Raw genomic sequence first — 17,585 nt, 5'->3', positions numbered from 1 at the left:
ATAATAGTGTTAGGTATGATTATGACATCAATATATGTTTGGTTTCAAAACAACTGACGTAGTGCCTGCTGAGAAAAAACAACTAAATGTTCATTGTAAATTTTGCTTCCCCACCCTGTACACACATGTTACGTCATTGGCTAGCAGTTAACTTTAGGTAAAAATTAAGATGTCACTAATTTTACTATTTTTTAATTTGAGTAAAGTGACCATTTTGTCCCAAAATCCAAATAAAACTCTATTTTACAGTTTAGAGCATTTAGTCACAGGAAGTGATAATTGTCAGTGTTTTCAGACCTTGAATAATACAAAGAAGAGAACATTATTCTCATTTTAAGTAATTAATATTGTAGTTTCAGAAGTCAATGCTTAGTGACATCGTTGTTGGTCACCATGATGCTCATTTGAGGGTTTCTCATCATCCATCTTCCTCTTGATTCAAATATAGGTTTTCAACGGGGGTCATTTTGCCAGATTTGAATTGGTCTATAGAACAATATGTATCTTGGCAAATAACAAAACCAGCAGTAAAGTTTACCAGCACATTACTACAGACGACAGGAGTATGTCATCTGTCTACCACAGGGTTTAGTAATGACCTCTTTAGGACATTTTCAGCAATACGTCTTAGTACAACGGGAACATTATACAAGGCTACAGTTCAGAAGAGAAGGCAAAAAGACACACAGACCAGCCCAAATTCTGCCATCCATTGAATTATGTGCCTGTTCTGGATACACTAGCAACACTAGCAAATGCATTTTATTGTGTGTGCTTCCTTTTCTTCTTCTGTATGAATTTCAGGGAATATTTAATAAGACAAGAATAGTGCACCTTAGCATTCTTTAGTTCATGATGTAGTACCAACTTTACTTCCTCCTCAATATTTCCCATTTTACTTTCACAGATTTCGTGATTTTAGTGAACTGGAACCAGACAAATTCCAGAATAAGACCAACGGTATCACTCCTAGACGTTGGCTGCTGCTCTGTAACCCCGGCCTGGCTGAGCTCATCGCTGAGGTCAGAAACAAGAAACGCATGAAAACATCCCACCAGACACAGTACAGGAGCATTTAATCCTCCTGTATCCCAAACACTACATTTCCCAGCTGGAAAATGATCAGATCTTTGGCAGAGCTGTCTTTTCTTAATCTTTCACAGCCAGTCTGCTCACCACATATTTATACAGTGAAGTTCAGTAAATTCTGTTTCTGTTTGCCCATGCTCTTCTGTATTTTGACGTGGGGTAAATATCTCCTGCAGGTGATTGGGGAGGATTATGTGAAAGACCTCAGCCTGTTGCAGAAGCTGAATGACTTTGTTGATGATGCTGCCTTCATCCGTGACGTCTCAAAAGTGAAACAGGTAGAAGGGCAAAGGTAGCCACAAAAACACAGAAAGATGTAGCTGATATTTCTTCAAGATATTTTAAAGAACAAGGCTGGTTAAGACTGTTATATGATTTCAACACAGTATTTTTGTCAAATAGGTGTAAGTATATATAACAAACTTTCATGTAAAGCTTTAGTTGGTTTAACATCTAAATATCCAAGCACTAATCGGAATACATTTTTGTGAAATATTTGAAACTGGCTTCTGGCTGAAGTTGGGGGGGAATGAAACTTTAGAATTTGACAATACACCCCTTCCTTGTGCAGATCGCTTCTCTCAGCCCAAATCAAAAGGCCAACATAAAGAAAGATGAGCTGACATTTTTCATTTTCATGCTTTTTCATGCTGATATAGAAGTCTCAACATGGAAGTGCCTTCGCTTCCATTGAGTAGTAGTTTATTGGGTAGAGCAGGAGTCACATTAAGTCCAAAAGAAACTGATCCCTGATTGGTTATTATTAGTGCTGTCAAACGATTAAAATTTTTAATCAGATTAATCACAGGGTTGCTGTGGATTCATTTTGATTAATCATGATAAAATATCATTAATTTTTAATCTATATTAATCACATTTCATTTTGCATGAGGAAACAGACTCAAGAAAGAAGGGAATATATATGCAACGTGTTTGTTTCAAGCTGGGTGAAATATTAGCCGGAGTGCTAGCAGAATCCCCAACTAATGTATGCTTCTCGTTAATGTGGTATTTTAAGCTGGAAGTGGTTCGATGAAAAGAAAACTCCTTCCTGCAGAGTGTGCATAATACTTTATGTTGGTTGACTGTTCCGTCTCGAGGTTTTTTTTTTACTCAAATTTCCATTCAGAGAGCCAACGCGCTATTTAGTGTCTTCCATCTTTATGGGTTGGTTCTGCTACCTGTCACTACTGGATCAACTGTCCGTTTACGCATGCACAACGGTAACTCTACTTGGACAAGGTGCTGAAATGCATTGCCAGAGATGTTCAGAGTCATTCTGCACTACAGATGGGTTAATTACATTAAATTTTTAATCAAATTAATTGTGAGGATGGATTAATCTGCATTAGTGTGTAAATTTTGACAGCCCTAGTTATTACTAATCTGTGATTGGTTAATTCTAATTAGTGATTGGTAATTACTGATCCATTATTGGTCATTACAGCTACCACTTTTTTCAAAACACCTGTGATTGGATTAATATCTGGGTGTCATAAGGTAGATTTTCTACAGCCTGAAAACACAGGGACTATTTTATTACAATTTTTTTCCACAATGATGTGAAACATGTTATATTAAATAAGGACATTTGATTATTAAAAAAAAAATTGCAATTGATATTTTACAACTTTTAATCTATGGTATCATGTCACTTGGTTGCTATAATGTTTTAAATAAACCAGTGGCCGTATTTTAGAACCGTGTGCCATAAGTATGTTTGTCAATAAGTCGCTCCTCGTGTTGAAGTCATGGGTGACACTAGAAGTGGCATGTTGCCATAATCAAGAAACATTTTTTTTGGGCTCTTTCTATGAAATATTTCTGCAGAACCACCTAAATCCACATTCTGTTGGGCTCATTTCTTGATAAAGTTTTCAGATTTCTGTGTGGAAAACGACACATGTCATTTGTCATTTACTATGTGCCAGAAAAGCCTCCTGATTTTATTTCTGCTTTGTGAAATTGTGTTTGGCTGCTTTAAAGTCAGTACATGCCAGCACACGCCTACTGCGATTCAGCTCATCACCACAGTGACTCTGTGCCAAATCACATATTTCAGGTTTTCTTCTTCACAGGACAACAAAGTGAAATTTGCCCAATACCTGGAGACAGAGTACAAAGTACAAATAAATCCTTCATCCATGTTTGACGTCCATGTAAAGAGAATCCACGAGTACAAACGTCAGCTGCTCAACTGTCTGCACATCATTGCTATGTACAACCGTATGTCATTTACTACTTATGTCATTTTACAAATGCTTTATTGAACCAGGAAGGACATAGTCAAACTGATCAGTATATTTACTATACAGTAAATATTAAGTAGATAGTAAGATACTCTTGTTACTAACTGTATTAGCCTTAACATTTTGACACTGACAGAAGAAGTGTTAATAATATTGACTATTTTATTCCAATTGTTCCTTTCACTGGGTTGGATACATTAGGCAACATTTAGTCGTCAAAGCTGATCTGTTGGAAGCAGCAAAATAATCATTGTAATGAACTGAGTTACTTTGGTCCATATTGTAACAGTGATTACTGGATCAGAGCATCTCCAACTTCAGGTGTTGTTGGGTGTTCCTAGACTGCAGTGGTTAATACTGACCAAAAATGAACTAAGGAAGGACATCTACATCTCAGGACCACTGAGCATCTGTACTGGATAAATAAGTCCAATCCCTCCCATTTCACAACTTCCAGGACTTTAGGGATCTGCTGTAACGTCTTGGTCCAGATCCTGGTGGAGGCCAGGCCTTGGGTTTTTGTGGAAAATGGAGAACCTACACAATATTAGACACGTGGTAATAATTCTCTGCTCCCATAAATGATCAGTGGGTTGAGATTCGGTTGTTGTTCTTTAGATACTTTTGGGCTCTACAAACCGCTTAACACTGGGACTGAACAACTAGATCTGGAGATGCTCTGACCTAGTGATTTGAACTTCACACTTTCTTTATCAAAGTTGATCAGATCCCTATTCTTTCCCATTTTGCTGTTTCCAACACATCAACTTCAAGGTCTAGACGTTCACTTGCTGCTTAATATATCCAACCACTGACAGGTCCCATTGGAATGTCATTATCAACATTAACACCACTTTGCTACTTTGCTTGTCAATGGTAATAATGATGGAGTTGGAATATATAGCTGGTTATATAGCAGTTAGTTGCTCATTTGGCTTGGGTAACTGATGCGTTGTTTTATGATTTGTTTGCAGAATTTTAATTGCAAGTTAAATCTCCAGACTAGTGTCTCCCAGTTCAAACCTAATATAATAAAATTTACAAAATATATAATATTTAGTAAGATAATGAAATAATATATGGTACAGTTAATATTCAACTTGGCCAAGAATGATCATTACAAGGTTAAAATCAAATTAGTATACTTTATGTCAAACCCTTTGCTCAATTTACAGAGGGTTATTATTACATTTCCATTGGCTTTAAAAAGGACTAACTCAAAATACAGCATTCAGCTTAAGCATAGCAATAGTAGTTTAACATCTTATAATCTGAAATTTAATGAAAAGTCTTAAAATAGTTTGTTCCACTCTACTGCATGGATAGGACACAGATCAGGACAGAGCTGTTCTACTGTGTATGTGAATGGTGCCAGAGGTTGTCTCTGAGTAAATAGTCTCATAACACAGTTTGACATGTCCTGAAGTGAAAGCTCTCTAACCTGAACACAGCTCCAAGCAAGTTCTAACAAACACCTTGAATGAGATACACCAGCCTTTTAGAATCACGTACAGGAATTTTCCATCCAATTACCACATTGCACTACACAGGACTGCACCTGCATTTTATTTCACTGACTTTCCATGCATCCATTTCCCAATGTGAAGTTAGTCTAAAAAAAACAAATAATTTTTCCCACATTATGTCACACCCACAGTCTGCAAATGAATATGTAGCAATCAAATAATATTCAAAGTAGTTTTCACTAGTGTATGTTCACATAAAAATGAGTCATTTGAGGGTTTAACTACAGATCCATGGAGTTTAGCAGGAAATACAGCTTTTCTGTGTTCAAAAAGTCAGTTCTACAACTGACCTTATCTTTTACACAGATGCAGAAGGGATTTTTCAACAGATCGATTTTGAAATGCCAAAGATGTAATATGAAAAATGAAGGATTCCGTGTACACTGAATCATAAGAAAATGATTAGCTCTGGTCTTAAAAATATCTTGTGGTGCAACTGTTATTGAAATTAATCTGTTAAGTATTAGATTAGTTTAGACTTTATTGATCCCACAATGGGGAAATTCATTGGTCAAAGCAGTAACAGAATAAAGTACAAGAAAAAAATTTGCATGCATAAAATTATGCAAAGTGGGTTCAGAAAATGAATGAATGAATGAATGAATGAATAACACTTTGCTTAATAATAACATAAGAAATACTTTATTGATCCTTGAAAGGGGAAATTCAAACTTGTGAGATAGACTATTTACAGTTCAAACTAGACGTCATGTCCAGATGTTTGCATCTTTTTATGCAATCAGATGCAAAGTTTACACATCATGTCAATGATCCATATACAATTGTTAGTGTTAAAAGTGCACTCATTACTAATGAGGACTTTATTTTTTTCCTTTCCAAGGAATCAGGATGAACCCCAGTGCACCTTTTGTGCCACGTACAGTGATCATCGGGGGAAAGGTACCATCTCAGCCAAAGCGACATGACAAAAAATAACACAATGAAGATCAGGAAATGGATCTGTGTTTATGTTTAGTAAAACTGTCGCCATCTGCAGGCTGCTCCCGGGTATCACATGGCTAAGATGATCATCAAGCTGATCACCTCAGTGGCTGAAGTGGTCAACAATGACCCTGTGGTGGGAAACAAGCTGAAGGTCATCTTCCTGGAGAACTACAGGGTCTCCCTTGCAGAGAAAGGTTCTCTTCATACGTCTATATTGTTCTGCTTACTCCACTACATTTGTCTGACAGTTTTGGTCACATTTAAGATTTTTCATTCCCTTCATGTACAATACAAAAGTCTCCCTCTCCAAATTAGTTGTAACTGAATGTTTTTGCTCAACTAAAGGATGGCATTTGTTTGATGCTGCTTATCTCCTCTTGCCAGTGATTCCAGCCACAGATCTGTCAGAGCAGATCTCCACCGCTGGAACTGAGGCTTCAGGAACTGGTAACATGAAGTTCATGCTGAATGGAGCGCTCACCATCGGTACGATGGATGGAGCCAATGTGGAGATGGCTGAAGAGGCTGGAGAAGAGAACCTGTTCATCTTTGGAATGAGGGTGGAGGATGTGGAGGAACTAGACAAGAAGGGGTACTGTGAAGGATACTTTTATAAATGATTTAAATAATTTAATATTAAGGCTCAAGTTTTTGACAAAATTGGAGCAACTGTAACATTAAATTGTATTTGTTCTCTGTCAGATATGATGCCATGTCATATTACAAAAAGATTCCAGAGCTGAAACATGTGATGGACCAGATCACATCTGGATTTTTCAGCCCCAAAAATCCAGAGCTTTTCAAAGACCTGACTGAGATGCTCTTCAAATACGACCGGTGAGAAACAGAGAGTAGATGATATTGTCATTATAATAAGTTGAACCATCTCTTTTTCAAGGCTGTCATTAACTCATACATACACATACATAAATACAAAACAGAATATTTCTATACACGCTGCAGAAAATCTTTTATGACTAGAAGAGGACGTTTCTTGACAATAGAAACAAAAAAATACCTTCAAGTAACAGCAGGCATTGGACTGGTAGCTCCAGCCAAATGATGCTTTATGTGTTGGAATTTAACAACAATTACTGAAATTCTTGTTATTAAAGAAAGAGTGTGGTATGTGCAGTTTGCCTCATATGAGCTATATGGCACTGAAAACTGTTTAGAGTAAGAGGGATAGATGATTATGAACTGATACCAGTGGAAATGTCTTGTTGAAGTGGGTTTTAACAAATCTAGTGACTCATACATAAATGCACAGATGGTTGTGTAATGTTGAGTATTATAGAATGGTCAAAGGTTTGTTTCATGCTTACTATTTATTCTGTCTCATCAGTTTCAAAGTGTTTGCAGACTTTGAGGATTACATGAAATGCCAGGAGAAAGTCAGCAAACTGTATCAGGTAATGTTTACTTTCTGACTGAAACTGTGATGAGCCAATACTTCTCTGCTTTCTTGTTTCTTATTTCCTTTCCTTTTCTGCGTTCTAAAGTAGGTTATTTATATATATTTGCCCTCTATGTTAAACCAGTGTTTATAATGTGCTTTACAAGATACATTATAAACACAGGAACAGTCAACAGATGAATAAGGTTAAAATTATTCAGAATATAAAACTTAACAAGGAAGTGAATAAGTATGAAATATGTGCTGTTCAGAATCCAAAGGAGTGGACCAAGATGGTGATCAAGAACATTGCAGCTACTGGGAAGTTCTCCAGTGACAGAACCATCACAGAGTACGCCACCGAAGTGTGGGGCGTTGAGCCGACAGACCTGAAGATCCCGCCGCCAAGCGAGCCCAGAGAGGCCATTGAGGAGACAGCCAGAGCTCTGAAGAAGATGTGAGGCTGCTGTATATAAGCAAACAGAAGCCTTTATGTTTACAGCCACAGCCCTCTACTCTCTGTCCTTTAGGGAAAACATCAGTCACTTTATCTGAAAGTGCTTCCACAGTCCAATTCACCACTGCACATGAATGCATCTTCTGCACACATTTTAATGTCCATTTGCATTTTAACTGTCTGTTACAGTCCGTTGTATATGTACAGTAAACCAAAAGGCCCGGTACAGGAAGGATGTGGGTTTGTGCCTATCAGGAATCCAGTAGGATGTCGGTCACAGAACAGCTGACTAAAATGAATCTGGAATAACATTCCTCAGAGAAAACCATACATCTAATATAGCACAGTCTGTACAAACACCACCCAGAGAAAAAAAAAACACAACACTGAGGTTTACCTGCAGTTCCCTGTTTGGCCACTGTGTGTCTCTCAGTATAGCTCTGTTCATTTGTTGTATGATTCTCTTCCCAGTATTAAAATAAAATGTTGTGTTTGATGTCATATGGAGAGTGTTTTTGTATTAGGTTTCAGAGGCAGTTAACAATCTTGATGATGATGATGATGATGATAACAACTGTGCCGCTGGATCATCTTCGTAGCAGGGGGGACTGCCACTCAAAGATTTTGTAGAAATTCTCTGCAACAAAAACAGATGAAATATCAGATTTTTTTTTTCCTTTACAGGGTGATCAAAATACTCCAAACATATGAAGTCAAGTTCAAAACACCATATTTTATACATATATATATATACATATATATACATATATATATCTACATCTATATATATACATATATATATATACATATAATATATATACATATATATATATATATATACATATATATATATATACATATATATATATATACATATATATATATACATATATATATATATATATATAATATATATATATGTATATATATATACACATATATATACATATATATATATACATATATATATACATATATATATATGTATATATATATATATGTGTGTGTGTGTATATATGTTAGAAACTCGCAGACAAAAACGTGAACAGTGTGTCAGCTGAGTTTTACTGAATTGCGGACACCGCTAAACTTTTCTTTTATTAGTTTTGAAATCAGGTTTCAGTGGGAGAGTTGTAAAAACTAGACCACCATGGCCATAATGGTCCTCCCACTTGTTCTGTGAGGTCTGTGTTTTTTACCTTAAACATACAGAGATACAGAAACCATCACTTTGTTTTTAACTCTTTAAAAGTATTGACAAATGATTTTTACAGCTTTAATTCCTTTTTTTGTGCATAAACTCTCACCAAAAAACTCACCGAACCACATGCGATAGATTGGGATCCATGTGAATTTTGCTGTGGGAGTATCCGAGGTCTGCACTGTAGGAGATCATCTGAACATGGGCCTCCTCATTTCTTTCTCTGTGAGTTGCGAGTGCGATCTGGTACAGCTGCAGAAACAAAACAATAATACAATAAATGAATTCATTGTGTAAGGAGGCTGACACATCCTGTAAATGTCTACTTTACCTTCACACCCATTTGATAAGGTACGACGCTGTCATCCTTTGCATGAAGTAGAAGAAGTGGACAGGTCAGTGTCTTCAAACTGCAAAGAAAGATGAAGGGAATATAGGCAGTTATAAATGGAACACAAAAAACTATTTTATCTTATTTTTATATTATTATAACAAAATAGAAAGTTGTCAGAGGATTTAATACAGAACATGATAAACAACATACTTTAACACTACTGTTATCATTAGCCAAAACTATGTCATTCATTTCCAATATGTTCCAATCAAGCTTTCAAATCCCGGAAGGAACATGTACAACTGGAAGAAAATGAAAAACAACACACCCATACTTTACTGTACTATGTAGAGCATTAAAAACAAAGTTTCAGTTAAAAAAATTATTTAGTGTGACCTTCCTTTTACATTTAACATGTCTTAATCCTTTTGTTCAGACCAAATTAAATTTTTGGTATTCACTTTCAGATTTTTTATTCCAGGTTACATTCAACACATGCCAGATGTTCTAACGGTATTTGCTGCTTCTTGTCATGGGGTCAGGGGTCACACTAAATACTGACTTTAACCTTTAGAACCCATTTAGTTCCGTTTTTCGTGTGTCTTTGAAGGCTGTGCACGTATTTCCTGTATTTTCTTGTTGTATCTTGTATGTAGAAATAAATAGGCATGTTCACTTCAACGCTGCAAAAACAACAAATCTAAAGGCTGACTAAAACTTTTGTACAACACTGTACGTATGTATGTGTGTGAATATATATTTATGAATATATGTATTTTCCTGATCAAAGTTTTAAGATCAGTTGCAAAATAGGAAGAATTCACATTTTGCACTGTTGAATCTTATAAAGATGCAAAAAATGCAAAAAGAAAAAATGGAAGTGAGACAAAAAAAAATCTGATTAAGCAATTATTGAAAACAACAATTAAACTGAAATATGCTGTTCATCAGCCGAACAACAGTTTAGGACCACAGCTAAAAAAACCAAACCCTAAACTAGAAATAAAGTCTCAAGAAGGACTCAGAGATGAGTAGCTCCACTATTCTTGTTGATCACTTCAAAAATTCGTTTCAGCATGCTTGATTATTATTATTATTATGATGATGATGCAAGTGTTTCCAGGAGGCTAGTGGGAATGTTGCTTCAAGTGGTGAAGATGGCTTCATGGAGGGCATCCACTGTCAGGAACTGATGCCCATTTTTGTTAACTTTCCTTGCCATCCAGAAAGTGACACTGAATCCACATTTTTGCACAGATAGGGCTTTTTAAAAGCTGTGGTCTTTAACTTCTGATCGGCTGATGAACAGCCTATTTCAGGTTAATTGTTGTTTTCCATACACTGCTTACTCAAATTTTTTTTTTTGTCTCACTCCCAGTTCTTCTTTTTGCATTTTGAAACTCTACTTAGAACCTTCTTAAGATTCAACGGTGCAAAATGTAAATTCTTGCAATTTTTCAACTGGTCTTAAAATTTTGACCAGGACTATATATATATATATATATATATATATATAATATATCTATATATATATATATATATATATATATATATATATATATATATATATACATATATGTGTGTGTGTGTGTGTGTGTGTGTGTGTGTACATACGTGTATGTATGTACAGGTACATCTAAAAAAATTAGAATATCATGATAAAGTTCAATATTTTTTATCATTTCAGAAAGTGAAACCCATATGAAACCCACCGGAGCAGTGCCACAGGCTGATCACCTCCATGACACAACGCATTGATACAATAATTCATGTAAAAGGAGGCCCAACCAAGTCTTGAATACATAGAAATGAACAAACTTTTCAGAAGCCTGACATTTCTGTTTAAAATATCCTTTTTTTAATTGATTTTATGCAATATTCTAATTTTCTGAGACACTGAATTTGGGGTTTTCATTATCTGTAAGCCATAATCCTCAAAATTTCAAGATATAAGGCTTGAAATATTTCACTCTATGTCTAATGAGTCTATAAAATATGTGGGTTTCACTTTCTGAAATGTGTGACAAAAAATATTGAACTTTTTCATGATATTCTAATTTTTTGAGATGTACCTACACACACACACAAAAAGTATATATAAAACAACACAAGAGCAGTGAGTAAAAGACAAAACAAAAAACAAAAGGCTGTAAAAATAATGACGTAAAAGACAAAGTGAGTTGATGAAACAAAATTAAGATGACATTAATGACAAAAAATGAAATGAGACATAAACCATGTAAAAGATCAAATGAGGTGAAGACTGTATATGTATGTGTGCATATGTATTTAGAGAAATGTATATGTATAAATGCATATGCATAAACTGCAACACGGTTAAAAAAAACAAAAAAAAAAAACACTGTACAGACAAAAAATATAAAATACATGAAAAACTCATGAAACAACATAAAAGAAATGAAAGACAAAAACAACTTATTTTATTATTTTATATATTTTTTTGTAATTATTTCATTTTATTTCAAATATTTTGTGTCTATCGTCATCATAATACTTCCAATTCAACAAGTCATGTATTTCTGAATATTTTTATATGTATTTATTTGAAATCATTTGTGTGTGCATGGTAATGTCCAACAAATGTATAACAACATACATTTGCTCAAAATTGGGCACCTTTACCGTATCTAACAGGGAGGTGTTCATAAGTAATATGGAGTATCATTAAGTATTATGGAGTGCTATGGGTAGAAGTGAGCAACTATTTACTTTCCTGAATTGTTAAAGTTATTTTATTGTATTAATTTAATAAAAGGTTGAAAATGCTTTAAAAGTTAAAAAACAGCTGTAGTTACATCAAGACAAATGTCACATATGTATGTTTTTATGCTGACAGGGACAGATAGACAGTCAGACAGACAAACAGACAGACAGACCCTAACCTTAGCAAGCCGATGTCGAACTACAATCTCTCCGATCCGAGTGTATGGAGCCTGAAGGATGACAGCGTCGACAGCGGACCCTGATAATAAACACAGACGTAAATCATCTATTTTTCACCTTAGATGTTTATTGACCACATGTTAAAGACATTACCTTGTTCTTGTAACTTCACTGCAGCATTTGTTGCCACTCTTGAAATAAATAAAGATGAGGTTTTATATTCTATTTGACATATGTTAATCCATCTGTTTTTAATGTCATTGATGTTAGCGGTTTAGGAGAGTGTAGACAAACTGACCCCGTGCCTAGAGAATGTCCCCACAGATAGACAGGACTTTGTCTGCTGTATTTTTTAACCCACTGGTAAAGGGAGACGACGTCGGTGGTCAGTCCAGCCTCACTGGGCTCCCCGCTGGAATCTCCAAACCCTAATGATGGGACATACAAACCATTGTATTAAGACAATGGAAAGACTCAGTTGATGTTTTAGATGTGGACACAAGCATGTCAACATATAAGATCGGTCACTTTACCTTCTGTCATTTTTATTTTTCTTATCACTTTTTTGTGGGAATAGACACAGCCATAAGAAAAAGACAGCAGAGCCTCTGAGAATTTTGGGGTTTTACAAAGTCATCCTGATCCTATTGGATTCTATATTTAAATCTAACCTCAGAGTGTAAATGACAAATAACAGAACAAAAAACAAAAATGAAGCCAAAGCAGTATGTGAAAAACTAATTATGCCCTTGCAATGCTCCCCCCAGAATTAAAAAGCTCAGTGATTTATTAACCATCAGCTTGTGTTACCACCACAACATATGTTTCAGCACTTTGCTGGTCTGGGCCATTCAGGTGTGTCAACACAATGCAACACAAGAGAGGAAAGACATCAGAAATGAGCTTAGATATGCAGCTGTTACTGCCCATCAGTCTGGGAAAGACTCAAAGGCCATTTCCACATAATCTGCACTCACTAAATCCACAGTAAAACAGAATATTTTCAGGAAAACATTCCAGACAGTTCCTGATCTTCCCTGAAGTCCCAGAAACGTTCACCAAAATGTCAGACCATTCAATGCTCAGAGAAACTGCAAAAAAAACTCAAAAGCTACATCTCAGACCTCACAGGCCTCAGTTAGTATGTGTGTTAAACAGTACAAATAGAAAAAGACTGAAACAGGATAAAGCAACAATATGTGTCTTACCTCTGTAGTCTAAAGACAAGACATGATATCCGGCAGCGCTTAAGATCTACAACAAACACAAATCTGGATTTCACCTACAGCTGAATGTCAAACAAAACTGTTCGTCAGTTGTGCTTTAAAACACAAATCTTACCTTTACAAGAGCAACTCTGTGCTCTTGAGCCCTGCAGAAATAACAGGGGACAATGAATATAAACAAGTGGCTTTTAGAATAATGAAGCGTCACATGCAGTTTGCATGTCCATAACCCCAGGAGCCTCAGCAGTCATGTAATACCCACTAGGCTCCATTAGGATCAATTCAAGGGTCTCTTTCCTGCCACACTCATCCCACCTGGTCCCTTCGTTGCCATGGAGATAGATAATAACAGGATTGTCGTCTGCCAGAGTCTCCCGGTACCACTCAGGGCTCCCCCCATGGGCCTCCTCCCACTGGCTGGCAGCCAATGTATGCCTATGAGACACAAAGGGAATGAAACACAGAGCAAACAGCACCAGCACATACATCTGGATGCACTGCACAGCAGAAGCTAAAGGTCTCGTAGCCTAATGAACAGCTTTTGGTTCTATTGATGGTGAAGCCACCTGTGACTCATGGATGAGTGGATTCAGGACGATGACCTACCATACACCCAGTGTGACGCCCCCCTCTGCGTGGAGGTAGAAGTTACGAGTGTGGTTCAGGAAGTTTTCGGGTCTGCTGAGGTCAGCCATCAATGGAAACCGCACTGAAGATGACAACACACAAGGTCAGCATCCTTTTACAATCTATCAAACCCTTTTCCTGCATGCATTATACAGCTTATTACCCAGAGTTTTAAAGACTGTTTTATTTGAAATTTTGTTTTAATTTTCATCAAGTTTGTTTCATTTAAGTCAGGGGTGGGCAACCCATGGCTCCGGGGCCACATTTGGTTCTTGGGCCCTTTTCAAGTGGCTCCGTGTGGCTTTGTCAAAAAACATAGAGAATGAATAACACTTATTTTTTTACACATTTTGCTATTATTGTTGCAACCATAAAGTTATTCTGATGTTATATACTTGTAAAAATGTAGACTACACTCCAAATGAATCAAAACACAGAAGCAGTAGTTAGTAAAGTAGACACTGACGGAGGAAAGCCTTCACATACTTGTCATTTTTTTTCCTACACAAACATAATAATGACAAATGCCACCATTTCTATAATGTACGTCTGTCATTTCTTAAGTTCTGTAAATGCACAGAAACTTTGATTTATTCTCAAATTATTCCGTACAGAGCTTCTAAAACAGTCACTGCTTTGGGGTAAAACATATACGGATATCTTGTGGTTCTTTCGTTTTTTCTATTTCTGTTCTAAAATGATAAATGATGATAGATACTGTAGAAAGTTCAGGTTGCTGACCCATGGTTAGAGTGATATTTAACATGTTATTCAATGGAAAAGTAGTAAAATGAATGATGTACAAATATTACTTTCTGTTTCTGTATAATGTTTTTGCTACAATTTATCCATCCTTGTCCAAGAAATTTTCATTATAAACACAAAAATAGTTCATATTTTAAGTCTTTCAGCTCTTCATCATAACATCTGACAGATTCAAAAATACAAAAGCAAATATCAGTTGATTCTAAATATATTGCTGATGTACTGGTACAGCCCACAGTTAGAAATATGATGTCTTTTTAGGTTATGTTGGTGGTGTTATTGTGTATACAAGCTCAGTTATTAAAAAACAGAAAAACATATTTTAGAAACAGAAAAAATGCTGAAAATATCAGTGTGATATGAAAAAACTGAGGATAAATGTGTGTAAAAACCTGCATCAGTTGGTGAGGGAAAAATAACACTGATGTCACTTTTACTTTTTTTCTAAAATATTCCCAGGTTCTCAGATCTGTGAGATCAATGCTGTTCACATGTTTTGTTTGTTTAAGCTCATTTAAATTGTCTTTGAACAAATGCAACAGATATAATATGATGTCAAGCAAACACAACTCTGTGTGGACTGAGTGGACTGTTAAATGACATTCCATACAGTATATGGACGGGTCTGAGGTTTATAGACACACTCCAGTATTTCCTGATATTATAAGAATAATATAGACATTATCTGAATAAGTTGAATATCTAGTTATTAATTAGAAGAATGCATAAAATAAGATATTATTGTAATTAATTAATACAGACTATCATGATGAGAATATATTACCAAGTTTATTAATGACTGTATTTGTAGTAAATATTTAACGTGCATATAAATATTACAGTTATATTAAAAACGGTTGATCATGCAATCTGATTGTGTCTGTTGTGACAGAAAAAGTGTATGTGAATGCTTTGTGTTAATGTAAAAAATATACAGGAAAAAAAGCTGTGTTAACAAAGCAAAGGAATGAGAATTAATTTAATTATTAGTTTGTAAACGGGTGGGAGTCTATAAGTTATACTTCTTCCCACTCCTTTTCGAGCGCCGAAGAATTCTGTTTGACCATGTTGTATGGTTCTTTGTTATCTGATGATTCTATGTGCTTCGAAATAAAACTAAACTAACCAACTAAAATATTTTTACCTGTCCATTCCTGTTGACTTTGACAACTAAACATATTCCAAATATGAAACCTCATGTCTGACTATAAACTCTGTATTTTAGTGTACTTCTGGGCTGATAACAATGCTATATGTAGACATTAGTGTTGTTAGAGTGAGTCACTGGTGCATCTGACACTCTGACCGAAGGGAGATGATATTGGATTGAACTGAACAGAGGATTAACCCTTTCATGCATGAATTATGACAACCTTAGACAAGATTTTTTCTTGAGTGTTTCTATTCCTCCTTAGGCATGAAATAAACAACGCGATCAAGCTTTTTTTTAAAAATGGATTTACAAAATGTCCACTCAGCTATACCATGCATTTTATTCTTGAAGCAAAGAAACATGTATTCCAAAAGGAGTATAAGAGAGTCATATGGAAATAATGAAATAAAAACATTTTTAATGCAGCTAATCTGATGTTTTCTCACAATTTAACAAATTCTAATACTTGTTATTACTCACTTCATGGACATAATTATGCAAAAAAAAAAAACAACCAAAACCTTTTTGTTTTTAAAAAAAAACCCAAGCTGTTAATTACAGTCCAACAATTAACAATGTATTTACACTCAAATATGTTACTGTAGATCAGGTTTATCGAAAACAGCAAAGTTACAGTAATGGAATGAATTGCAGTGTATGGGATGGTGCCTGTGTCTCTCCAGGTGTGTGTACTAATACTTAAAGGTTAACTGTGCATACTGTATATGTGAACTAATGCTACGGAATGTGTGGGTGGAGCCTTAATTTCTTAAATGTTTCTAATTTTATGAATGCTGGGACTTTAAATCTTACCCAGGGAAAACAGTTGAAAAATAGCTTTTTTGCTAATACTGGCACATTTTGAGAAATGTTCATTAATGTGTACTGTCCCTGCTAAATAAACAAATAAATATCATAAATAAATAAATATGCATCCACTGTGTTGGCTGATTATACAACAAAAACAATAATACCCGTGAATATACAAGAAGAACAGCTGTGGAATAGCTGTCCACTGGAGTAACCACTATGTATGAAAGGGTTAATATTAGTTTGAGTCACGGCAGTAGCACTAATTTAGTTTTGAAAAACTTTGCTAATGCAGTTGTTTAGTTTTTCCCCATGTGTTTCTGAAGTTCACTGAAATTAAATAACAATGATAATAATAAGCATTTTAAAGTATTTTATACTTTTTTAAAACTTCTATTGGAAAATAAATCACATTTATGCAAAAAGTTTCCAACTGGAGCCTGTCTCCCTCACTTCCGCTGAACACACTGTGTGAGTACATTTTACAATCACTCTACAATGAACAGAGTGTGTGCAGAGGTGGTTTACTTACACATGTGAGAGAATATGACGCTGGCCAGTATCCAGGGGAACATGTAGAGCAGAACTGGCACTGACACATAGACCGTGATCAGAAACAGCACAGCCCTCTTCAGTCCTGACACAGATGACATTCTATTCCCTGTCCAAAGCAGTCTGCTCCTCCTGAAAAAGTGAAAAACTGAACCACAGTGTCGCAGCAGCTTCCTTCAGATAACAGCAGGATTGTGAAATAACAGCAGAAAAGCAGGTCAACGTTCAGGCCGGTCTCTGCTGCTGCTACAGCAGTTGTTTCTTCTGTGGAACAAGACAAACAACAGCGAGAAAAACCTGTTCATGTCTGAACCACAACAGCTCATCCCAGAAGCATGTGGGAGCCAGAGT

The 17,585-nt window shown here is 35.7% G+C and overlaps 2 protein-coding genes across 2 annotated transcripts in view; one reads left to right on the top strand and one right to left on the bottom strand.

The window, feature by feature from the left end:
- Positions 1-8,163, top strand: part of pygl (phosphorylase, glycogen, liver) — a 15,822-nt gene extending 7,659 nt beyond the window's left edge. Inside the window, exons 12-20 of the mRNA XM_030127460.1 lie at positions 908-1,022; positions 1,266-1,367; positions 3,168-3,315; positions 5,706-5,764; positions 5,862-6,003; positions 6,194-6,401; positions 6,512-6,646; positions 7,155-7,221; positions 7,478-8,163. Coding sequence (XP_029983320.1) covers positions 908-1,022; positions 1,266-1,367; positions 3,168-3,315; positions 5,706-5,764; positions 5,862-6,003; positions 6,194-6,401; positions 6,512-6,646; positions 7,155-7,221; positions 7,478-7,666 — 1,165 coding nt within the window. The 3' untranslated portion in view covers positions 7,667-8,163. The remainder of the gene's footprint in view (positions 1-907; positions 1,023-1,265; positions 1,368-3,167; positions 3,316-5,705; positions 5,765-5,861; positions 6,004-6,193; positions 6,402-6,511; positions 6,647-7,154; positions 7,222-7,477) is intronic.
- Positions 7,800-17,519, bottom strand: LOC115414225 (lysophosphatidylserine lipase ABHD12-like). Its single transcript, XM_030127462.1, is given in 13 exon segments — positions 7,800-8,299; positions 8,982-9,115; positions 9,195-9,266; positions 9,408-9,466; positions 9,469-9,499; positions 12,101-12,180; positions 12,255-12,292; positions 12,400-12,529; positions 13,310-13,355; positions 13,443-13,473; positions 13,643-13,762; positions 13,934-14,036; positions 17,215-17,519. Coding segments are annotated over 13 exon segments (987 nt in total). The 5' UTR covers positions 17,336-17,519; the 3' UTR covers positions 7,800-8,277.
- Between the last annotated feature and the right edge of the window lie 66 nt (positions 17,520-17,585).

This window comes from Sphaeramia orbicularis, chromosome 22, assembly GCF_902148855.1.
Source record: "Sphaeramia orbicularis chromosome 22, fSphaOr1.1, whole genome shotgun sequence".
NCBI lineage: Eukaryota > Metazoa > Chordata > Actinopteri > Kurtiformes > Apogonidae > Sphaeramia > Sphaeramia orbicularis.
The sequence above is the reverse complement of the archived record's forward strand: the minus strand, read 5'-3'. Positions and strand labels throughout refer to the sequence as shown.